This window comes from Myxine glutinosa, chromosome 4 (genome assembly GCF_964187855.1).
Source record: "Myxine glutinosa chromosome 4, kmMyxGlut1.1, whole genome shotgun sequence".
Lineage (NCBI taxonomy): Eukaryota > Metazoa > Chordata > Myxini > Myxiniformes > Myxinidae > Myxine > Myxine glutinosa.
In genome coordinates, this window is record NC_136264.1 from 60,730,367 (window position 1) to 60,756,440 (window position 26,074).

The 26,074-nt window shown below is 42.9% G+C and overlaps 1 protein-coding gene across 1 annotated transcript in view; it reads left to right on the forward strand.

The window, feature by feature from the left end:
• The first annotated feature begins 459 nt into the window (after positions 1 to 459).
• Positions 460 to 26,074, forward strand: part of LOC137424686 (zona pellucida sperm-binding protein 2) — a 62,454-nt gene continuing 36,839 nt past the window's right edge. Inside the window, exons 1-10 of the mRNA XM_078775226.1 lie at positions 460 to 547; positions 700 to 776; positions 1,897 to 1,974; positions 3,141 to 3,265; positions 5,360 to 5,551; positions 5,963 to 6,001; positions 7,537 to 7,716; positions 9,540 to 9,636; positions 12,767 to 12,972; positions 14,409 to 14,544. Coding sequence (XP_078631352.1) covers positions 471 to 547; positions 700 to 776; positions 1,897 to 1,974; positions 3,141 to 3,265; positions 5,360 to 5,551; positions 5,963 to 6,001; positions 7,537 to 7,716; positions 9,540 to 9,636; positions 12,767 to 12,972; positions 14,409 to 14,544 — 1,207 coding nt within the window. The 5' untranslated portion in view covers positions 460 to 470. The remainder of the gene's footprint in view (positions 548 to 699; positions 777 to 1,896; positions 1,975 to 3,140; positions 3,266 to 5,359; positions 5,552 to 5,962; positions 6,002 to 7,536; positions 7,717 to 9,539; positions 9,637 to 12,766; positions 12,973 to 14,408; positions 14,545 to 26,074) is intronic.

Genomic DNA, 26,074 nt, shown 5'->3' on the forward strand with positions numbered 1-26,074 from the left:
TTATATCGGCGAGGCTGGACATGATCTACATAAATTCGTCAATTCATCTTCGTCAATCTGCCTGTTCGCGCTTTCAGCCTCCAATCATTATGGGCGGTGTATAGTCACGATTTTTTTTAATGAAAAATTAAGGTGGTAGGTACTTTTTCGCATTTTCACTCTAAAATCGTGTTCTATAACTACTGAGGAATCGTTTATAAAATGTTATAACGTTTATAAATCCACACTAATAAGGCGGCAAGGGGTATGTTCCATTGGCAACCAGCTTGTAGAGCGCTCGCCAAGCGGCTTAAGCATTCCAGCGAAACTTTCGCAAGCTGATTGGTAATGGAACACCTCCCAGTAGACGCGACGTCACACCTGTATTGTGCTTGGCCAATCAGGGTAGAGTAGAGTAATAGAAGACTATATAGTGGCATGTATAGATGGTTGGTGGCGTTTATGCATTTTTGGCGGGAGTGTTGTTCACAATGTGCTTTGGGGGCGGTTTTCGTTGTGGGAATGGAAGACGTTCTTTGGGACGATCGATTATCGTGTTGCTGTTTATGTATGTGTTTGTTTATTTGTGTATTCAATTTTGTTTATGTACGTGTATTCGTGTTGTAGACAAAGTGAAATGTTCCGAGTTCTGTGATTGAGGATTTGTAAATCGTAACGGCTGTTTGATTAATGATATTGATACCTGTTTATACATTGTAGGTTCCTTGGTGGGGTTTGTGCGGAGGGAGAGCCATGTGTGACAGTGGGCAGTTTACCACAACGTCAACCTTTGGAAAGTAAGACCTGTGACAGGTTCCATCGAGTGCTTCATTACCCCGAGCAGCGAATCGAAACGCGGGGTTAACAGAAAACAAATCTGCCGTTCAACACGACTTTCGCTCTGAACTCGTCCCGACTGCGCATGCGCACAGAGGGAGATTTTATTTTTTTACTCTTGTCTACCTGTCTAGCAATCAAACTAAGTTGAAAGTCATTCCAAGCAGGAAACTTACTGTTTTAAGGACATAATGGACACAAACGACATGTACGAAGACATAATGTAATGTGTTACATAGGATGGTGTAATAGACGCTGGGTAAAACGGCGGTAAAACATGGAATTTATTTTTACGCCTTTAAACTTTTCATTATTTAAATTGAATTATATACTTGAACACTAGTATGTAGAACACAAATTGCCTTGTTTTCACTTCCAACACCCTTCTGTGTAGCAGTACTTGGCGATGTTCAATAGGGTGGTGTATAAGACTGCTACAATCGTGTGAAACCTCGATTATTTTTTAATTAAAAAAAAAAAAAAATTCAACATTCTTCGAAGTAATTTTATTAAAATTGAAGTATATACTTGACCACTACGTGGGACACAGTCTCCTATGAACTCCAGTTGATAATCGTGTTGACATTTTAAGAAACTTGCATTTCTCATTTACTCGTTCGTACCCATGGCCATGGTCTTAAAAAAAAACAAAAAAACACAGGGTGGGGTTTAAAAAAAATAAAAAAAATAAATTATATATATATACGTATATACATTTTTTTTTGTTGTTGATCAAATGTGGAGGTTGGGTTTATTACAGTAAATTGTTTTCGTTTTCTGGGGTTTGGGATCTGTCTTCTCGGTGTGTAATTGGGTTTTTCTTTGAGGGGTAGGTTGGTATTTTATTTTTACCTCTGAGGGATTGTGGTGGTTTTATTTTCTGGGGGTGAGTAGTGAGTGGTTGATGGGTGGTTGGGGGATTGGTATTTATTGCGGGGTGGGAGGGGATGTTCTCAAATTGTGGGTTATTAATTATAATACTACTATTATTATTATTATTATTATTATTATTATTATTATTATTATTATATCATTATTATGTTGTGCATGGTGACTCGTGTATTAACTTTGCCTTTGCAGTTCGATGCAACGCTTCAGCAATGGGATTAATGATCCCAAAACACATGATTGCACAGAGCTGGCAACTTTATATAATCGGTATGAACCGTAACACTATTGAAGTTGTGACTCGACTGCTGTGATTGGTTGATCGGTTTATTTATTTACTTTATTTATTTTTGTTAGTATACTTGAGGCTTGTGGAAGAGCTGGTACTAGTACAGCACACTGAACGGATCAGGACAAGGAACAGCAGAGCGAGGGGGGAAACGCCAGCGTCGAAGCCTAAGGAAGAGATGTGTACAAAATGGGGGACAGAAGGATGTACAGGTTGGACAAGATGAATTCAGGAAGGAAAACTGAAAATTGGGGAGGTTAATGAGTATAGAAAAGATCATGGTATTTTTGATTGGGGAAGATTTGAGATGGTAATTAACATCTGCCTTGAAGACCTGGGGGGATTGAGACTGAAGAGGATGTGGAAGTTGGTTCCACAGGTGGGGATGGGAGATTGGGGGAGGGGGGGGGGGGGGTAGGAGGGAGACGAGGAACAAGAAAGTGGAGGTGTGCAGTGATCCTGAAATTGGGTAGTTTCAACAGAATGGGGTTGATGGTGGACATTGTGTGCCCTGCAGAAACCTGGAGGGTTGGGGGTCGCACAAAGCATAGAGCAGAGGTTGCAAGAGCAGAAAGGAGCTGGTAAAAGACAGACTACCGACCTGTGTGCGATTGTGAAGTGATAGACCTAGCTTCATTCAGCACATAAGATTCCAATGATATGGAAGGCCTTTGTTTCCATGGCATCAAGTTTAGCAAGATGTGAAGCAGGGCAGCCATCCCAGAGGGGAGAGCTGTATTTCATAAAGTTTCGGATGAAAGCCTTGTAAGTGGATCGAAGTTCAGGTGTGCGAAGGATGGGCTTTGTAGGCCAACACTGAAATTTCTGTTGCCCAAGAAAGGTCATGGCTGTTAGTGAGACCCAGGAGTTTGAATGATTGAACTTCCTCAAGCGGATTATTTTAATTTTAAGTGGTGTAATTGCCCTTCCTTCCACCCCCATGCTGTTGACCCCATCGTGCTGTAGCTTCTTGGATATTTCTGACATACCACTCTTACCTCTGAGCTATCTAATCTTTGTTTAATTCCTGCCTTGATGTCGCATTGGTTTCAGGGTGCTACATCATAGGGTGTACCCCCTCTGGGTAGGATGTTAAGCCGGCTGACTGTCTGGCTCGTGAAGCAAAACTCTTTATTTGCTTATTCAGATCGCGACCTGGAGATTCTGGTGACTCCGGAGCTGATCCGGCGCTGTAACTACAGCCTTGTGATGGACCCTGCAGGAAATGCACTATTTATGTCTCGATACAAGGGCTGCTACGTACGACGAAAGGTTTGGCTCGAGTGTATTACACCATTATTATTTTGTATGAGAGGATGGTGCAGGGGTAGCATAGTTAACTTTTAGCTGGCTAGTTTTATTACCGACTTGATAACCCCCTGATTTGTGCTTTGCAGATGGGAAGTTGCATTGCAATGTGGTTGGTTGAGTGTTCCATCTGTGTTAGTTTGTGGATGTTAAGGACAAGTCTTGGGTAGGCTAGTTATCTTCTGTGTCCTGAGCAAATTCCTGCCCAAATCGGCTCCAGTCTTTGGGTTGGCGAGCAGTTTCTTAACTTTTTTTGTACATATAATTGAATGTCAAAGGGTAGCAGCAGGTCTGCAAACCACCAAAGTGTGGGTATTCATGGGTGGAGAGGAGGGATGTGGTAATCGGAAAGGATTGGTGGATGTGATGCGAGGGGCATTTGAAAGACTGAAGGCTTTACACACAGAATTCCACAATCGTGAGAATAAGGGGGACAAAAGAATGCAGGTGCGCAGCAAGCCTGAACTTGGGGGAGGGTGAGCAGGTGAGGGATTCTTGAGGGGCTTGTGTGGCCTGTGGTGGCTTTGGGAATACCCTTGATGCCAAAAGAGAACTTGGAATGGAATTCTCATTTGCCCTGCCGAAGGGTTAATCCATGGAGCCCACCAATTCACCTCATCCGAGGGAATGACATTCCTCAAGAATCGGTCTTATTGCGATTTCAACGCTGTAGAATTCTATTTTCAACTGCCTCAAGAGGAACTAGCTAGGAATCGGGAGAACCATATTCTATGGAGCTAGCTATGAAATCGTTGTGCATCCTGAGGAGCTTGGTGCAGCTTGGAAATTAATTTGTTCTACAAAGAATACCCAGACACCAATTATCCGTTACTAGCTTTTTGATGTGATCCTGCCAAAAGGTAATGGCAGATTGTGATACTGTGCCAAGGAGTTTAAGGACTACACCTCTTCCAATCCTCTTCCAATATCTATTCAGAGAAGTGGATTGGATAGTTTGATTGCCGATTCTTGTGGAGAGACAGTGTAAGACTTGTATTGGTCAACACAGGATGCAGTCATCGGCAAAATATTTTTTCAAGAGGACCAGATAGATCATGAATAGGAGTTGGTAAGGTGCTGTCTTCTGGAACCCTGACCTCATAGGAAAGACTCAATTGATTCAATGTTGTATGTCAGACAGGCAAAGGTTTGAGATGACTCTAACCTCTTGATTGTGGTTCAGGGCATCCATGCAATCGATGTTTTGGAAGGATTAAGATATCCAATGTGGAATGGCCAAACTGATAGTCAGGGATTAGTGAGTCGGAGGTCGTGTTTCGGTTCTGTTGCAATGATTGATGCCACTACTTTGCTTATGATGGAGTGAAGCCTGATGGGCCTATAGTTGAGGGGGATCCGTTTTGGAAACTTGGATCGGCGTTACGTTTGCAACTTTCCAAGATGGAGGAAGTTCCCCATTCAATAAAAACTGATATAATGGAGCGAGAGAGTGTTTATAGGAGTGATTGACCCATCAGGTCGAGTATGACAGGACTGATTGTGCCATCAGGAAGGATATGTTGACATTGTGTTATAGGGAGATAGAAGGTACAGGAAGGGATGGATTGGGAATGTTAACCTTTTGAGTGAAGACAGTTTAAGAAAAACAAATTCTTAAAATGTGACTTAGTCCTTTAGGTGGGAAGGAATGGAAGGGGAATATGTCTGTTACCAACTCTCACCAAGCTTTGGAGAAAATATTTGTGAAACTATGACCAAAAATGTTTCGTGTTTGTCCCCACAGAGGTAGAAATTGTGGCAGTTGAAGTGCAAGTAGCTGTCGTTTGAATTTAATTTGCACTGATCCAAGGCTCAGGGAAGAGCAAGTACATAAATTGGATGCGGGATACATTGGTAGACGTTTTTTTTTTTTTACATGAATTGCAAGGGCTTGAACAGAAATGGGCAAATGCACATATGGGATCTGAACTTGAGTTCTCACTGTGGTGTGCCTGAGGTTCTGATTGGAACACAAATGGGAAAACCATGTATATAATATTTATTTTACAGGATTATTCTGAATTGTAACGTGTTAAAGCTTACATCTTTTACCCACAGCCAGGCTTGCAAGATGTGCTGAAACTCACCGTGGGGCTAGAGGTAGATGGTGACAAAAACATGTACGCTGTCTCCTGTTCGAAACCTGGAGTGGGAATGCGCTCCCTGGGGCTTGGGACTGACATAGAGCCGGGAGCTCCTCCATTCACTTTTCGGAATGTCTCTGTGGAATGTTCTACCAACTATATGACGGTGCGTATGCCGTGCGATTGTGACATCACTAGATCCAACATTATTCATGACTAATGTCAGGGATGAAGAGCACATTGAGATAGTTGTGTAATCGGCAGCACTAAGGTTCTGCTTTAAGCCTGCCTTTAAGCCTTTAAGCCTGCTTTAAGCCTGCCTTTCCCTCGTGGTCCCCCTGTACAGTCTTTCCCTCGTGGTCCCCCTGTGCTGTCTTTCCCTCGCGGTCCCCCTGTACTGTCTTTCCCTCGCGGTCCCCCTGTACTGTCTTTCCCTCGCGGTTGTCAGCTCTTTCACGAGCCTAGATTCAGTATTAAAAAAAAAGAAAAAAAAAAGCCCTTATGTAGACCCTAGATGATTCCTTAAAAAAATTAAAAAAAATTCACGAAGTGATTGCTTTGAGCATTTTCTTTTCAGGCCGTGATTCCAAGAACGATTCCTGGATTTGATGATTTGGTGAGTCATCCGAGAAATGACAGAAATAATTTTCATCCCTAATGCGGGACTTTTGAAATGATGTATGAATGCTAACACGAGGCCTTTCATGCATCCGTTGTTTTCAGTTACACTTCTGCTAGCATGGGCACTTTTAACCTGCCACTGCTGGCGTGGAATCTATGTCAAATTGTCTTTGCATAATTTTCAGCAGTTTTACGAAAGTGGCAATGTCAATGGGTTAGCCACAATTGTGTTCCTGTATGCAAATTGGATTCGGAACAACATAGGAAATAGGAGAAATATCCGTGGATAAGAGGTGTCGAGTTCCTACTATTTCCTGTTGATACGAGCATGCAGCTCCACTCGATACAAAAAACACTCTCTCACCTCCTTTTAGCAATAGATACAATATTCTATAAAAAAAAAAAAGTGGCCCTGGAATCGGGAAACAAACTATACATTTATAACAACCCTCAACCCCTTTTACCCAAGCCCAACATGATTAATAATAAATAGCACTTTCAAAAAGTTGATTTTGAACTTACCCTGTGCATTCACAAACCCCATATATGATCTTGCCATTCCTGATAAACACCCAAACCAGATATGGTGTCGCCCTCAGGGAAGTTTTCCTGATAAATCTTGCTCCCACGTGCCGAGCTGGCACGCACTTTGTGAATTTTCACGTCGATGTCCTTTGTCGAAGTCAGTTGGCTCTGCTCTGTTGGTAATGAAGCACAGCAGTCTTTCTAATTGCAGACGGTCATTAAATAAATAACCAAGCCTGGTATTCCCACAATGTTCAAAGTTGATTCGCTGGCAGTGAGTTGTGGGGGGGGGGGGGGGGAGTCTAGTAAAACGCACCCATTTATAATCCTTAGGACTCAGACCGGAACAAGTGCAAGATCTCAGCTTTTTGGGTGAACTAAGAGTTCTCAAACTCTTTTATTGTACTTAGGCCCATCCTTTTATCGCAGGTAGCTCAAATATTTTCGCATTCCTTCAGAAACTTCAATCCATTTTAGGTAACAATATACGGAAACGTGCCCCAATCAACATTGTTGCTACGGGGTTATGAACATGTGTGCCGAGCATTCTGTGGTGGATTGCATCATTTCGAAAGTCTCATATTGTCAAAAACAATATAACTTTGGTTTGACATCTTTCCTCTAACAGTTTTTTTTTCTCAATTATCCAAGTGTTTTGTTTTGCTTTGTTTGAACAGCGAGTTGAGCAATTTTACAAGGGAAGGAGGGGATTGACAGTTTTTCCCTTTAAAAATGCTTTGATCACCAAACATTACTTGTATTCTATTCCATTGGCATTGGAAAAATACCATGGCTGGGAAAAGTGATATTAACTCTAAACGATATGTAAAAGCCCCAACTTCTGCCTTCTCGGAGGAGGGGAGCACTTGAACACCCTTCATGTATTCATCGATATAAATCGGTGAAAAGAGTATGCAACTTGTGTAATTAACATCATGCAGGCATTCTGTGAAGTCGTTTCCATCCGATATTGATTATTTATTTGCACTTTATCATTGTCGCAAGCCATCGGCTGACGATCGTGTAGCCTCGCTCTTCGTTTGGCAACTTGAAGTGGAGGAGTTTGGGCAGAAGGTACGCCTGACTGTGGAGGAAGCACCGAGCCACGGTCTTCGGCTTACTTCATCACCTGACAAGCTTCTCGTACGTGTGGCGTACACAGCGCCCAGTGTAAAGAACTTTGAGGTGAGCTATGGCTTTGTTTAGTGATAGCAGATTGGAAACAATCATATCGCCTTCTCTATATTTCAAATAGTAGAAAAGCGCACCCTTTATAAATGTTTTGAAGGTGTTTCCATCTTTGTGACACTAAAAATGTGGGTTTCATTGCGGGTTCCAGAAAAACGTCCATCTGACACATGGCTTCCGCTTGGGACAACATCAACAAGCCTGACGTGACACTTACCTCTGTCTGCAATATAGCATCTAATGATGCTACCTAATCTAATGATGGTAACCTCTAACAGTGAAAAAGTTGTACAATCATAGCTGAGTTTCGGATTTTCTATTTTCTAGTTCAACCCCGCTACCAATGAAGACACCAACCTCAGTTTGGGATCGGCAATGCCGAATAACGTGGGAATAAGGTCACATGCATATGAACCAGAGCATTCTAATAAAACTGACACTACCAGTATGGTTTGAGTTTTTTCCTATTTTTTTTTATTTATTCAACCAAATTCCCCAGCACAACAAATGTTTAAAATATATTGTGCAAGGGGCCAGTGTGGTCATTGCAAGTTGATGTCAACAATGACTGAAAACATGTGCTGTTGGGACATCGAGTTATTATTAGGATGCATGAATCTTCCTTGGTAGTCCTCTTTAGATTATCGGGAATTTGAATTCCAGATAAGGTATTGTCGTCATTCTCTGTCCGTCTGTTTCCTATTTCGACTTTTCCAGCTGAACCGCTGACCCGATCCGGCTGAAACTTTGCAGCAAGGTTCTGCTCCTGACTGGTAATGGGGAATGTAAAGATTGTTCCGGTCATGTTACCAGGAGTGTGTCAAAATGGCGGACTTGGTAAATTCCTTCAAAAAAATCTTTCTCCAGACCCACCAGTCAAAATGCTTCCAAATTTGGGTTACAACATTAGGCCAGGGCTCAGAGAGCTAAAGGTCCAGTGTTTCTATTTTTATTAATACTACTCAATATATATATATATATAATTGCAATACTGTTTTAAGTCTGAATGTAGAATCTGCTACACTTTTGGGAACCTGCTTACATTGGCAGCGACAGTTAGTTTTGTTGGATCGATCATACCTGCTGGACATAGTAGTTTGGATTCCCAGTTATGGTCTCCTGTGCCATTGTCGATGATTCCATGCACTTATTGTTTTGGGTCATTGATGTAATTTAATGGCATTTCTCCCCTGATCATGCTTCGCTGTCTGTACTTTGGGAAGGCCAGGTTGTATTTTGAGGTCCCTGTGTCTGTTGGCCACTTGGACGATTGCTGTTCTCATTGAAATTTAGTGCAGCGATTTTTACCTCTGCCACCAAAGGTGGATGGAGGTTGTTTTCACGCCTGTCTGTCCGTCTGTACGTTGTACTCGAACTAGACTTGACAAAGACCAAAGTTAAAACCAAAAAAATGTACATTTTATTTACTTGTGTTCTCTATCTTCTCATAAAGGTAAAATTTGACAAAAACTCAAATGGTTAGTTAATGCACTTGCGTACACGCATACACATACACACATAAACCATTGCAAAACCCCATCTCCCACTGTGCAGAGCAAAGAGCTAATTAAGTAAATAAAAACAAAAATGAGGGCACAGGTTGAAGAAAAGGTGTTTTGGAGGGTACATGATGAAAGGGAGTAATGCGCAAGTTTTGTATGGTGGGGCTAGGCTGGTACTCGGGTATGTGAAATATTTTCCTTTTGCCGTATGTAAACCGACTCCTTGGATTGCATGCTTTGTGTGTACTCTAATTTATGCTTGCAAAGAATGGTTTCATGCAATATGCATTTTTGTTGTGGGTCCTGTGTTGTCTTTAGTTCAGAACTGTAAAGAGCCACTTTACCAACATGACTCTGCGCTATGGACTTGCGACACCCACACTGATCATTATCATCCCGATGTATTGTGTTCCTGGTGAGTCAAAATGCTGTATATTTGGTTTTAGCTGGGATTATGCAAGGCATTAGAGTGGGTAGACATATGCATTCTCTGCCATTAACAAAGAAATACACTAAAATGTAATTGTTGGACTTCCAGTATTCATTGTAAGTGCCTTTTTTGGCACGAGGCATTGATTTCAAATTTCCACGTAACCTAATTGCCTCGTGCAATATTCGTTTCGCAAGTGAATCCCAACCCGTCCACCCTCGGGATTTTAGAAGTAAAATGAGGCGTTAAGCAAGTTTGAGTATCTCTGATGCACCAGCATGCGGATCTTCCAAAAAAAAATAAACAGATTACATTATTTAACACATTACAATGCCATGGCTGGCAGAAAATTAAATGGACGCATCCAAGCAGGGTCTTCCATTAGCCATATTGCAAGGCTCTTTAACATGAGGATAGGGGCTGTTTATGACCTCAGACCAGTGTTCAGACATGATCAAAAGAGATGTGCCAAGAAGTGAACATGCCAGGATAACGACGTGTTCTGGACTGATATATTCGCATGACCCGTCCATGCAATCCGTTTCAAACTGCCGAGAATACTTCAAACACGCTCTTTCTGACAGTGAGCTTCACCGACAGCATCTCCATGATTCAGAGATCCATGCGCGTTCTGGTCGGCATCCAAGATTTGCACCGCAACACATTCAAGAAAGTTTGATTGGCACTGAAGCAATGGGTAAGTTGGCAGTGACAAATATAGCGCTCATTTAAAAGCATGATATTCATTCATGGGTCTGCAGAAGATGCAATGAGCGTTTATGCTCTAGTCTTTCCAGGAAGCTGCATCTTTTGGATGTGGAAGTTTCATGATGTGGGGTGGTATTGCTGAAATCTTTCACACGAACTTGATCCATATCCATGGCATATTGATACATCAAGATCTTGCAGCATGTTGCCTCCACTTCCACATCAACCAGGAATATTCTTCATGCATGATAATGCTCCCACTCACATGGCCATTCAAACAAGGAATTTCCTTATCAATGTGACTGGCATGACACCATAGCCTGCCATCTTACCAGATTCCAATCCATATGAACATTTCTGGGATTTTGTTGATCATCATGTTTAACCTTACCAAGACAGCCACAGGCCCTCAGAGCTGATTCAGACATGGAATGTCATTCTTTAGGCTCAGATGTGAGTGCTTATATTGTCCATGCAGTGATTGCTGCTGGAGGTGGACATGCCTGATATTGAGATTGTTACTTCCACTTTGGATTGCGATGTGAAAGCATTCACCACAATGCAGCATTATGATTATATCACAATGAAATGGTCATGTAATTAATTATTTAGCATTTATCTTTTGCAATTTTGCACCTGGTATGCCTAATGTGTGACCAGAAATTTGCTTCAACAAGAGCGTGCTATTTATTTTATTTTATTTTTTACGACGGTGTGCATATACAATGGGATGTACAGGGTGAATCAAAAGTAGCGCCCGTGCCCGATCTCTGTTTTTTCGGCTGTCAGATTCTTTCTGGGATGTCATGTTAATAATTGTCTTGCAGATTATTAATTTTCTTAATTTATTTATTTTTGTTTTTGTTTTGCAGGTTATTGCTGAAAGTTTGGAAAGTTACTGAATTTGCACCAAATTGAACCATGAATTACCTTTCAATGAATCAACGCATTGCGGCCGTGAAACATTACTACAAATTTAATGAACAACCAACGATGGTGGCACGCCGTTTGGCACAGGATTTCGATAGTAACCCACCCCAGGAAAGAAACATTGTCGAGAAATTTGAAGCAACAGGGTCGGTAGCCACTGCAAAGAAGTCCGGTCGTCTGAAAGCGGCAACAAATGTAGCTAAGGCTGAAGAAGTCATCAGGAGACTGGAACAAAGTCCGCAAAAGTCAACTCGCCGTTTATCTGCAGAGTTGGAAGTGAGCCAATCAAGTGTTATCCGTATCCTTCACCAGAAAAACTGGAAACCTTACAATCCACACTTACTGCATGCCCTTCATGATGGAGATGACGACCGCCGTCTTCAATTTTGCGAAGAGTTCTTAGCGAAACTTGACGAAGAGGACACAATGCTAGACAACATCTGGTGGTCAGATGAGGCATGTTTTAAGCTTAACGGCACAATTAACAGACACAATTGTCTACTGGGCTGCGGAGAACCCAAGAGTGACAGTTGAGAAGGAGGTAAATTTACCTGGCGTGACAGTTTGGGCAACCATATCTCCATTAGGGATAATTGGACCCTTTTTCTTTGAGCGATCTGTCACTGCAGAAATTTACCTGGATATGCTGCAAACCTCCTTTTGGTCCAGGGTACAAGATCAAATTGTTATTTCCAGCAATATGGAGCTCCACCTCATTATGGACGTCATGTTCGTCAGTGGCTTGATGAAAACTTTCCCGGAAAGTGGATCGGCCACCGCGGTCCGATCGAGTGGCCGGCACTTTCCCCAGACCTTACACCTCCAGATTTCTTTCTTTGGGGGCTCATGAAAGACCTTGTTTATCGTGAAAAGCCTCGTACCATTCAGGAATTGAAGGCTCAAATCACTGCAAAGTTTGAGGAAATTGATATCGAACTCTGCAAGCGTGTGTGCCACTCTGTGCCTGCTCGGCTGCAATTGTGCATCGATCACGAGGGAGGGCACTTTGAAAATTGCAAGTAAAACAGCTTGGTACACTTCCGTAATAATTTTCCCCCGAATAAATGGTTTGATAAACATGTCATTCATTCATTTATTTATACCTTCTTGTACACTGTAATACAAATGGCAAACAAACAATCAACTGACAGAAATATATATATATATATATATATAAACATATATAAACAGAAATCGGGCGCTACTTTTGACTCACCCTGTATTGATAATTTGAGCTTATATATTACAATTGATGATCAAACTTGGCTCATTTCTCGTGGTACAGTATGGCTTTGCGTAATAACGTGTGATTGTAGAGAAGGTCAAGTGGGACTTTTAGGTTCTTTGTGACAGGATTTCTGGCAATATGCTTAATCAGCTTTCTTCTAAAATAGTGATAAGTTTAATGTGATAATTATAATATTTTCATGTTTAGTGCAAATTACCAAACTCATAGTGCAACAATTTTGTCTTGCAGACCCTGTTCGTTGCAACAAAACGCACCTGATCACCATTTTTCCAGAGGTTCAAACAGGACCTATAAGCAGCTTGATGATTAATCACTACTTCGTGCCTATTGCTGAACTTGAAAGTTACAAAGTCTGGTTGGAGAGGGTTACTGAGAATGGCATCTCGGGCTGTGTCATAACCGTTGCCAAAGATTCTCCTGTGATGCTGTCTGAGGTATGTCAACCATAAATTACTTTTGATTATTTTGCAGAATGTCGCATTTTGCTTTAGCATTTCCATGAGCCAACTTGCATCTTTCATGGTAGGTGGGGGTAGGTGTAGGGACAACAGCGTGGTTTGTTGCAGCATTCCAGAATTGGGTCCATTATCTGGTTTGCACAAGTAAATTTTGGGTTGCAGTTTAAAAAAATTAAAATTTTCATAGATTTGCATTAAAACACTCATGGGTGAAATGATTTTTTTCAACAGTTTGAATTCAAATGTGAGCCCAAGACTGGGCTATATGGGACCATAGATGTGATTTATCTTTAACTGATCAACACCATTGTGCTACTTTCCAATAATTCGTGTCTGTGGTGCAAGGGTAATCGACCTACAGAGGCTTACAAAGTCCTTTGAGCAAAGCCAGAATCTAACCTTAACCACTGCCCCACACTCTCCAGGGAAAGTCAATCTGTGGATGGTATTATGAGAGCAGAGTGGATTCAATCCTTACCTTAAACCCACAGTAATTAGGATGGCAAGCTGTCCTACAAAGGTGTATACAAACGTAGCATATCTATAATGGTGAACCACTGACAATTTGTGGATGTTCTTCACCTTCATAAGGAATTGCCATCGCTCCCCCTCCCCAAGCTACAATTTAAAGATGTCATGTATACGGAAACGGCCTGGATGCATAGCAGGCATCCCTTGTTGTTCAGTACCATTAAACAAGTGCATTTGCAGCACAGGAAGTCATGGTCACTATTTCAGCTGTTTGGTGATGTGTAGTCCCAATTTAGATTGAGGGTGTTAGTAGGGTGAGCTGTTTGGGTGGGAATTATTACCGCTGCCACTGAAGGTGGATGGAGGTTGCTTTTTTTTCACCCATGTCTGTCTGTTTGTGAGGATATCTCAAAGTTGTGGACAGATCTGGACGAAATTTGATGGAGGTTGGGTATGTGACGAGGATGTAATTATTCAATTTTGGTGAAGATTCGAATCCGGATCAGAGATTTTCAAAAGTGATTCTTCACCATTGAGTGGGAAAAAAACGATATAAAGCACGATATCTCAAAGTCGTGGACGGATTCGGACGAAACTTGGTGGATAGGTTGGGTAAGTGACAATAATAAGCCGATAAAATTTTGGTTAAGGTCCGAATCCAGGATCCAACATATCAGTGGGTTCCAAAACGTAAACTGTTCAGCCTGGCGGAGGTATGCGCTCTACCGAGTGCGGTTCTCGTTTTTACTTTCATGCCTTCTCTAGTGTTTAGTTTATTCCTTAACTCTACCAGCAGTAAAGGGAATGTTGTGGTTTTTCCCCCCCCCTCTCCCCCTCCACCCCCACCAATTTGTTAAGTTTCTTGCCAATATCCTATATTATATGTAATGAGGGTGCTTCTTTATGTATGCTGTTTTTTTTGTTTTTTTTTTACGAAATAGAACTGTTTCATACATAACCAACCTGGCCTGGTGTACAAGCTGCTCGTGGAGCTGCAATACTTGGAACGTCCGTTCTACACCTATCGTGTTCATGGTTCTTGTCCTTGCACACCATTACAACCTGATTCCCCTGAAAGTATGTTCACTTTACCTTTTTCATCTAACCTAATCATATAATTTTTATCGCATTATAATGCTCATAGAGGATCTTGTACATATCACATGTTGGGTGAAGATATGGGTCTACATTTGCACAAATTGAAAGTGCAGTTGTGGTCTATTGACAACTCAATTCAGTATGCACAGCATATACTATATAGTATTTGAATCTGCATTCCACCGTAATTTGCAAAAGGTTCCTATGGAGTGCTAAGCAGGCATACCTAAAATGCTTTGTATTTTTCAATTTTGACTCCTATTTAGTTGATTAATGGCCAATGCATTAAAAGCTAATAATTTTGAATACAATTAAGATAAAAGGGCCATGTAAATATTACTAAAGGTAAATGGTTCAATTATTATTTGGTCACGAGTAATACCTGTTCCTTTTGGGAATCCAGCACATATGCAAATTTGTGGGAATTAGGCCAGCCGTTTTTTAATTTAAATAACTGTTTCATTGTGGTTTTTTTTTTGTTTGTTTTATAACAAAGCACATACAATCCTTTTTTTTTTTTTTTTTTTTTTTTGTATACAAGATCGAGGCTCGTGAAAGAGCTAACATTAATCACACAAAAAGACAAACCGACACACAAAACACAAAAAACAAGGGGAGCGGCAGACAAGATGGGGAGAGAGGGGGAAGGACACAAACACAACATTTGAGAGCAGGGACATCGGGAGGACTTGGGGGGAGGTGGGAGAGGAATAAAACATATGAACACTGCAAGGACTCTGGGGTGAATTACCGGGGGTAGAAAAGATCAAGGTTTTCGATGGGGGAAGATAAGAGATGGTGGTGAACAGCTGTTTTAAAGACCTGGAGGGAGGAGTGGGATTGAAGGGAGTGGGGGAGTTTGTTCCAGAGGCGGGAGAAAAGGGGAATGAAAGAGTGAAGGTGAGCAGAGAGCCTAGACTTTGGCAGTTTAACCATAAGAGGGTTGCAGGCAGATCTTGTGCGACCTGAAGGAATATTGGGGGGACAGAGCACAGAGAGAGCTGGGGGAGCAAGGCCGGAGAGGAGTCGGTAGAAGACAAAGACCACCAACCTGCCTGCGGTGAGTGAGTGAAAGGCCCTCGGAGTTGACTACATCGCAGGAGATTCCAATGATTCTGAAAGCTTTGGCCTCAACAGCGTGAAGCCGAGCAAGGTGTGAGGCAGGAGCACCAGCCCAGAGGGGGGAACAGTATTCCATTGAGCTGCGGATGAAAGCCTTGTATGTGGTGAGGAGCTCAGGTGTGCCAAGGAAGGACTTCGCACGACGGAGGATGCCCAGTCGGCGACTGGCTTTGGAGGCCAGCTTGGAAATGTGGTTTTCCCAAGAAAGATCATGGCAGATAGTGAGACCCAAAAGCTTGAGCGACAGAACTTCTTGGAGAGGATTGTTGAGAAAGTAGATGGGAGGGTTGTCCAGTCGGTCCTTTCGGAGAGACATTGTAAGAGTGTGAGATTTGTCAGGATTGAAAGACATGTTCCACTTGTTTGACCAGTCTGTGATTTTGTCCAGGTCTGCAGAGAGTGAGGACGCTGCAGACTGCCGATCTGAGGGATGAGGAATGGAGCGGCAGATAGTGGAGTCATCAGCAAAGAGATAGAGGATTTTCCAGAGAGTCGGAGAGATCATTGATGAAGACCAGAAATAGCACAGGGCCCAGAACACTACCTTGGGGAACTCCAGCCAGAACAGGAAGGGAAGATGAGAGAAATCCATTCAGGGCCGCACGTTGCCTACGACCAGAGAGGAAATCCGCAAGCCATGAGTGGAGATTTCCCTGAATACCATAGGAGGTGAGTTTGGTGAGCAGAGCTGGGTGCCAGACCATATCGAAGGCACGTGATATGTCAAGTGAGACAGCTCTGATTTCCTGTTTGGCATTGAGGACCTCCATCCATTGTTGAGACAGCAGAAGCAACATGTCCAGAGTAGAATGACCTGGTCTGAATCCAAATTGATGATCAGAGATCAAGCCATTGGAGAAGAGGAAGGATTTGATATCTGAAGCAATGATGGATTCCATGACTTTGCTGATAATTGGGAGCAGGCTGATTGGTCTGTAGTTGCAAGGATCTGTTTTTGCACCTTTTTTGTGTAAAGCGGTAATGTTTGCTGATTTCCAAGATGCTGGCAGATGACCTTGAGCAAAAGAGAGGGTGAAAAGAACAGAGAGAGGGTGAGATAGAGCGGCAGAGCAGGATTTTAGGACCCGAGGGCTGATGCCATCTGGTCCAGTTGCAGCATCAGCGTCGAGGTTTGATAAAAACTTCTCCACCTTGTCAGGAGAGAAGGATACAGAGTCCAGGAGCAGTTGGGTTCGACTGGGAAAGGTGGGAACAGAGAGAGATGGGTTTGGGACACAAGATTTTGAGGCAAACACAGAGTTGAGGCATTCGGCTTTGTCACGTGCGGTGTCAACTGTGTAGCCATTTGAGGTAAGGGAGGGGATGGAGGGGGAACAAACACCAGAAACGGATTTGACCAGACGCCACCAGGATTTGGAGGAAGGAGACAGGTTTGAGAGTTCAATCTTGAGTGTGGAGAGATAGTGCTTCCTGGCACTCCTGAGGGTAGAAACACTTGTTTCGAGCTTGGTGGAAGGAACTGAGATTGCCTTCAGTTGGATTTGCCTTCCAAGATGCAAAGGCAAGTTGTTTCAGGGCAACTGCCTCACCACAAGATTCAGTGTACCATGGACGGGAGGAAGGGTAAGACAACTGAAGACGAGATGGGATAAATCTGTGCATGAGAGAAAGCAGTTTGCTTTGGAAGAATTCCCAGGAAGAATTGATGTCAGAGGCATTAGAGATGGGAGACCAGTCCAGTTGATTGATGGCTGCTTGCAGACCGTGCCAGTCGGCCTGAGTGAAATGCCAGACTTGTCGACGCTGAGGAGGCTCTCTGAGAATGGCCAGAGAGATGTCCACTTTAACAAGCACATGATCAGAAGAACCGATTGGAGCAGAAGAAGAGCAGCAGACATTTGCAGGGAAGTTAGTCATAACCAAGTCCAGAAGAGAAGATACTCCATTGACTGAGATCCGGGTCGGGAAATTGACAGATTGTGTCAGTCCCAATGAGTCGCAGAAGTCCTTTGCTGAGGTGCCATGGCTGGTGAGAGATGAACCCACACCCAGCCAGCTGGCATGATGACAGTTGAAGTCGCCACATATGAGGAAGAGAGAGTTTGGATGAGTTGATAGAAGTTGGTCCATGTTGTCCGACAGAGAAATGTAAATGGAGTCATCACTGTTTGGAGGACGGTACAGAACACATATGAACAAAAGGTGGGAGCGGAGAGGAAGCCGTAGCCAGAGGTACTCCTGTGGGTGGGGTGGAGAGAGGGCAGTGCAGGGAGAGTGAGGAAGAGTTTTTGATAAAGATAGCCACCCCACCACCAGGACGAGGCTCAGGTCTATCGTACCGGAGGAGGGAGTAACCAGGAAGAGATATTAAGGAATCAGAGACATCTTGAAGGAGGAAAGTTTCTGTTAAGCAGATCAAGTCTGGATTTTCAGAAGCAACCTGAATGGAGAGATCAATCAGGTTTGAGCGAAGGCCCCGGATGTTTGAGGTCCATACCATTAGTGAGGAGAGAGGGGGAGCATCGGGTGCAGGACAGGGGAGGGGAGGGGTAGGGTCAGATGAAGGGTGAGAGGGGGATGTAGGAAGAGCAGTTGATAGTGTGTCAGAGATTACAGAAGAGTTACAAGAAAGGGAAGGATGAGGAGGATGAAAGGTTTGATGGTGATGGAATGAGGCACAGTGAGTTTGTTTGAGGGGGGGCAGAGGAAAGTCGAAGGTTGGGGGAGGTGGAGGTATGACATAGAAGGGAGACGAAGTGGGGAGGAGGCAGCTTTGAGAAGGAGGTGGGAGGAGGGAGAATTTGGGATGGATGGTTGGGGGGGAGATTTGAAGGGGAGGGGCAAGGGGGGAGTTTAGAAAGTGGATGATTAATGAAAGATGAACATATATAACAAATTCGGTTTGTTGTGATTTTCAAGTTAGCGATTCGTTTAAGAACGATGGAGGAGGGATGGAATGAATGAGAATTTAGAGCATGGAGTGATTTGGAATCATAAGAGATTGAATATTTTTTTGAAATGGAATGAGTTGAAGAGGAAATTGAAAGGAGCCTTTTAAATAAGAAGAAAAACAGCGTGTTGTAATAAACCACTGAATAAAACACTGAAGGGGATAGTTGAAACATATTTAAACAGAACTGTGAAGAACAATCTTATATTGACAAAAATACCAATGGGGAGAGGAAGCCTAGAGCGACGACCACGAGTCACTTGAACAGGGCAAAAGGTAGAAGGCAAGGGGAAAATGGGGGCGGGGCGAGACAGCGCACGTGGGCAGAGGCAAAAGCACACGAGGAGAAAGGTAAATAAAAGTTTTTTTTTTGTTTGTTTTTGGGAGGGGGTGTGGGGGTTACAACGTTAGACAAATAGTAGATGTTTGGTGAAGCTTGGTGGAGAAGGGGAAATCAAAAAAGCTAGCAAAACAGCGAAGGAAGGAACAACCTTCGACGGGGGAAGCCTTCGGCTGCAAGGCCTTGCTCGTGACGCGGCAAACAAACGATTAATATATGAAAGATAAACACCGAGAAACTTCCAAGGGGGACACTATAAGTTCACACACCGAACGATAAATACAGTTTCGACAAAATACAATTGTGAACAGACTTAACTTTGAAAAACGTGGAGACCGTGTGGACCGTCGAAAACCCCTGCCACCGTCTCCAAGATCTCGCGAGATCCCTTTTCTACATTTATCAGCAAAGTCATCAGCAAAGAGATAGAGAGGATTTTCCAGAGAGTCGGAGAGATCATTGATGAAGACCATAAATAGCACAGGGCCCAGAACACTACCTTGGGGAACTCCAGCCAGAACAGGAAGGGGAGATGAGAGAAATCCATTCAGGGCCACACGTTGCTTTCGACCAGAGAGGAAGTCCGCAAGCCATGAGTGGAGATTTCCATGGATACCATAGGAGGAGAGTTTGGTGAGCAGAGCTGGGTGCCAGACCGTACCGAAGGCATGTGATGTGTCAAGTGAGACAGCTCTGATTTCCTGTTTGGCATTGAGGACCTCCATCCATTGTTGAGACAGCAGAAGCAATATGTCCAGAGTAGAATGACCTGGTCTGAATCCAAATTGATGATCAGAGATCAAGCCATTGGAGAAGAGGAAGGATTTGATATCCCATCCTTGTTTTATAAATTAGGATTTGACCTATATTCCACTCCCCTCTCCTCCCTCCCTCGCATTATCTCACCCCTAACCCATCCAATCATTCTCTCACCGCTTCCATAATTGTCTAATCTTTCCTTTTCACCTTTTATGCATTCATTTTATCACTTTCCCATTTGGTTAATCTCTCCTCACCACCTCACATACCTTCTGAATTTGTAATATCTAAATGACTTTGATAACAGACACCTCTGATCATATAAGATTATAGATCATCGGATATACTGTTAGCCCGTTGACCACTCAGCAGGAGATCTTCTTTTTTTTTTTTTTTGTATACTGAATCGAGGCTCGTGAAAGAGCTAACATTTATTTCACAAACAAATCAACCAGACAAACAAAATATATAAAAAGAGAGAGTGGAAGACAAGATGGGGAGAGAAGGGGAAGCACACAAACATAACATTTGAGAGCAGGGAGATGTGTGGGAGGGAGAGGGCTTGGGGGGAGGAGGCGTGGGAAGGGGGGGTGGGAGAGTCCCTGAGAAATCTGTCCATAACTTTTGTCCACAGCCTTTTTTGAGCTTTTGTCACAATTTTTAATAACCCCCTATTATAATTATGGAGAAGATTGTTAATTGGGTCAAATTGTCAAAGGGTAAAGCCACAGTTGATTCAAATAGGCCTTATCCCATTTTCCATGCAGCGCGGCCAGGTTTTGTAATCGCTTCCGTTTTTGTTTACCATTTGAGCTTTCAGATTTTCAACAAAAATTTAAGGGGATATGGAGAACATTCATTTCAATTTTTTATTTAAAGCCGTTTGCCGTCGAGCTTGATTTGAGTTCAAAGCGGACATTGACGGGCTTTGTATTGTAATATTTTCTAGATACGCCTCCCCCTATAGCATAGGAGAAGGCTTATTGCTATTGTAGGATTTGTCTCTCCAATTGGTGCCACAAATTTTTAATGGTACCAGTTTCTTTTACTCCCAGGAGTACTAAACCGCCATTTAGGAAAATATATATATATATACATATATATATATATATATATATATATATATATATATATATATATATATATATATATATATATATATATATATATATATATATATATATATATATATATATATATATATATATATATATATTGTTGTGGATTTGAGAATGGTGTTGTTTTTTTATTATCGTTGTAAGTGTAATGAAGCTTGTTGTAAATATCACCCTCCTTCCTCCATTTGGTGTAAAAAGGTTAAAGGTCGTCCCCATAGTTATTCCATACACATACATGTAGCCAATCATATATCCTGCTATACAGTTATCTCCTTATTTTATGTAGGTTAAGGCTCTGTTCCCACTAGTTAACACTGCATTGCATCGAATGAAATAAGATTAGGATCCCTCCGACACCCCCATGGCCTCCTAAAAAGCGCCGGCACGGCGGCGTTCGCCACTGCTGCCCTTTGGCTGGGGGCTCGCTCGAATCGCCCCAAGACTCCATTACGCACGCGGTCAAGCTGGGGAAGATAGGCGTGGCCCGCCCCTCGTCATCATGGGTGGAGTCAGGAAGAGCCCATGCCCACCAATCAAGGCCGAGGCGGGTGGACCGATGGGCGTGTTCTGGAGGCCGGCAGCTTGATCGCCCCAGGCGCAATATAAGCATGCGCGGAAGCCTTTACAGGAAGAGATGAGTAGTAAGGAGGGCGCACGGAGCAGTTCAGTGAAGGAAGGGCATTGACCGAGTTGGGTTAAGAGGAGGAAGGCGCTTGCGAGAGGTACGAGCGAGAGGAGGGACGCTGATTTAAACGGCCCCCAGCCGCGTGCAGCTCTGACGGGCTGCTTCAAGCAAACCTTGCTGGGTGGACCCGAGCGCGGAGAGTCGGCCGCTCGCATCAACCCTGCCGTCCTGTACGGGATCGATCGTCATCCCTCCAGCCCTGTGGTCCCACTTTCTTCTCCCTCCAGCCAATCCAACCTGCATTTCCCCATTCGTGTGAGTCTGTCTCTGTTTTGTTCTGTCCTGGGTTTTTAAGAAAGACTGCAATAGGTAAGCTAGAGTTGCACTGTGTCCTTCTGGTCCGTCCCTGTTTCTGCAATTATTTTCTTATTCTTCTTTCTTCCTTGGTTTCTTTGATTGCGTAAATAGTAATTAGTAAATAAATCATATTTGTATTTCCTACCTTTGTCTTCTTCTTCTTGACATCCTTTCGTCTTTGTGATTTCCCCATTGAGTACCTGTGGCACGATTTGGCCGACGTTGAGGAATCGGGTCTAGTAATTGTTAAAAGTTCGTGCCGCGGTTGCTAAACACCGCTCGGCAATTAACATCTGTCCGCAGTACGAACGGGGCTGCCCACCTGCCTTTCCAGAGGTAGCTGTGTAGCGTCAGGAGCGGAGACGGCTAGTGAAAATAGAAGGGGGGATTAACCCCCCCCCCCCCCAAGGGGAGTGCCGTACTCTGATTCCGTAACAATATATATATATATATATATATATATATATATATATATATATATATATATATATATATATATATTGTTGTGGATCTGTCGCCGGCCTTCTCCCCTTCTCAAGGGGGGATTAATCCCCTTGTCTTTACTGACCTGGCACGACCCGAGACCTATTACGTCTCTTCCGGACAGTGCCAAATAGGGTTTCAGGACCAAATTCGCTCGTACCTAAGTAGTCGTGCTGCCCTGGAAGCGAGGAAATAAGCCTTGCACGAACCACGTGTGATGGTGATACGCCGAGCGGTTTGCGTACACGTGATCCACGCCGTTGTAGATATTGGAACCCGATTCAAGCGGTTTTATTCGTGCCACGCTTAGTCAATGGAGAATTCACAAAGACGATCGAATACAGAAGAAAAGGAAGAACAAATAGATTTAATTATTATGGCACGTATTTACAGTTCAGGACGAAGAGACACAGGGCAGCTTAGACAGTCTTATGCTTAATACCCCAGGACAACGGGCCCGACTGACACACTCACACGGGGATTGCAGATGGGCAGGATGATGTTACAGGCCAAACGCGCCGGCTTGGTCGTCCAGGAACGGCCCCGTCCGGCTCTCCACGGTCCCCGGCACGTCCCGCGAAGATGGAGGTAGGCGAAGGCAGGAACTCGTATCGTGTCGCTCGAACAAACCGGTAATCTCTGGGCGAACAGTAGAGGGCGGACTTAGCGCGGCTGGTGGTTATTCAGCCACGTTCACTCGCTTTGGCTGAACCGCGCAAGTTATCAACGCCCTGGCTGCGCCCACGTATCCCTCGTAACCAAGTTCATGCAGTGCGAGTGATCCTCTTCAAGCGCGTCCTCTCTCTCCTCTGCCAGCCCTTTCAAGTGCCTCTCCCTTCTTAGAACTCAGAACTCAGTACTCACTTCAGCGCACCTCTCCCATAACTTGACGAGCGCCTCTCCCTTCTCATAACTTGACGAGCGCCTCTCCCTTCTCATAACTCGTTCACTCCAGCGCACCTCTCCCATAACTCAACTCTCGAACTCAACTAAGGTGGGGGCTTCGCGCAAAGGGTTTTATTGCCACGCCCTTAGCCCGATCGATGTTCCAACCACGCTCTGATGCAGTGCTGCAGCCACATGCTGAGAGCCCAGATTGGTGACTCATTCTTACCGTCATCACCTCGCCGCTGCGCCGACCTCAACCCTCCTCCACCTGCCGAGGCCCACCTCGTGTTAACTCGCACCCAGCACAACTAGGGCTTTTTAGCCGCAATGGATCGAGCCTATGGACGTGGAATGGTTTGTAGAAGTAGGGCCTATCCTCCTGTCTTTACACAACGCAGGATTAACACTGGAAGGGGCCTACTCTCACATATACTAAGACTTAACTATACTACAAATGAGGCTACATGTTGCTTGTGTGACTAACTATGGGGGGGCAACCTTTAACCTTTATTGACTTTTACTGTACAAATCTCAATACCGTAGCAATATATTCCTGGACACAACGCTCCATGTCCAAACTTAATTTCTGAGCTAGCTAGGACTTTCTGAATTAATTTTTGCATTGATGTGAATATTAAGTGTGGGTTAACCAAATTTTTGACCTTGGCCTAATTTAAGGTCATGATTCAATCAGACATTAAAAAAAATTCACAACTCGACTAAAGTTTATCCGATCAAAATGAAATTTGCCCTCATTGTATAGTGTAGAGCAACCCACATTTAGTCTTTATTTACATCATACCCCTTGGGTTAAAGATCAAGGTCTTGCACCCCCAAGGAGTATTAAACCACCATTTTGGGTTGTTTTTTTTCTGCCAAGCTTTGAGGAATTTTGGAGTGAAAATTTGCATACATAATGGTAATACACTATGCGGTTAACCTTTTTTGGACGTTGACATCACTTTTAAGGTCATGACCCAATTAGACATTTTCACCATAACTAAAGTTTGTCCGGTTGGAACGAAATTGCCCTTTCTAGATAGCATAGAAAAAGGCACATTTATGCTTAATTTACATCATATCTGGCTGAGGTGAAGATCAAGTTCAAATGGTGGTCTGGAAAATATATATATAAATAAATAAAAACATTTTCTTTGTTGTCCCTCTATTTTGCCAATGACGTACCAAATATGGTGCCAATCTGCGAGACCGCTTGGACATCCAAAATGTTCTTGTATCATGGTGCACCTGAACTGATGTTGTAATCTGATATTTGATTTGTGCTCTATCTACTTTTTCCCTATTGTGACCTAATTCTCAAAGAACACTCTCTTCCCTCTCTCTCTCTCTCCCCATCTTGTCTCCTGGTCCCTTTATTACATGTTTTTTATGTGTCATTTTGTTTTTTTGTGATTAATGTTAGCTCTTGCACGAGCCTCGATCTAGTATACTAAAAATAAAACACACACGTACACAACACCTTTTTGATCATAACTTGAATAATTTTCCTCCAATTTTCATGATGTTGGGTTTTATGGATAGATTGTAGATGGAGATACGTTTTTTTCAATTGACACGATGCTTAAATGTTGAAAGTCAAGGTCCTATTGGTGGTTCCAAAAAAAAAAATGGCTATGATTGGGTCACGTGTGATCGTCAAGGGTAAGTCTGCCCGTTCGAGGGAGGCTTACCATTGGTGATCGTTTAAACTTGGCCTCGCTAGTCAGTTCTACCGAGTTTCCTTTATTCCTGTTCCCTTCACTCATAATCCTGTGCACTGATTTTTTTTTCTTTTTTTCTTTTTTGCCCTCCCGTGTTTCCTTTTCATGTGCATGGTACAATCAAAAAGTTATTGGCAGAAGATGCCATTATCCAAAATGCCTACGTTTATCAATACACTAGAAGTTAAAAAAACAAAACAAAAAAAAAAAACTATTTCCAATACTTTCATGGAAGAAATTCTGATTACTCCAATGAAGTATTTGGTCTTCCATTTCATTATGTTTGTACCATATCCCAATGCTGTGTGGGCTGTGCCTCCCCACTGGCAAACTTCTGGTAGCTTATACCTGTTGCTGCATTTGAACCTGAGTAACTGGAAATCGATTTATTTGGGTTCTTCCTGCCATCTTTGTTTTGTTCCTGTCACACTTTTGTATTTTTTTTCACATTTCTATTTATTAGGTTTCCTCTACATACAAAGTAGAGGAATACCTATTGTTACCGCTAGTTTTTTTTTTTTTATGCCCCCGCCAACGAAGTCGCCGGAGGCATTATGTTTTCAGGTTGTCCGTCTGTTTGTCCGTCCATGATAGGTTTTCTTTGCCGTGGTAACTTGAGAATGGCTAAAGGGATCTTGGTCAAACTTGGTGCATGGATGTATAATGAGGTAAATATTAACTGATTAGATTTTGGGGTCACGAGGTCAAAGGTCAGAGGTCATGTTGAGTAAAAATACTGTTACCACGATAACTTGTGAACCCAGTGATGGGATTCTGACCAAATTTGGTAGAATTATGTAAAGATGAACTGATTAGATTTTGAGGAAATGGGTCCATAACCTGAAAACGGCTGAAGTCATCTATTTCAAACTTAGAACAGGTATGTACAATGATGTAAAGATTAAGTGATTAGATTTTGAGGTCAAAGGTAAAATCTGTAATAGGTCTCTAACTTGAGAATGGCTGAAGTGATCCAATTCAAATTTGGTATGGATATGTATAATGATGTAAAGGTTAAATGACTGGAATTTGAGGTCAAAGGTCAAAGTCTGTAATAGGTCTATAACGAGAATGGCTGAAGTGATCTTATTCAAACTTTGAACAGGTATGCATAATGATGTAAAAAGATTACCAAATTAGATTTTGGGTTCAAGAGGTCAGTCTAATAGGTCTATAACTTGAGAA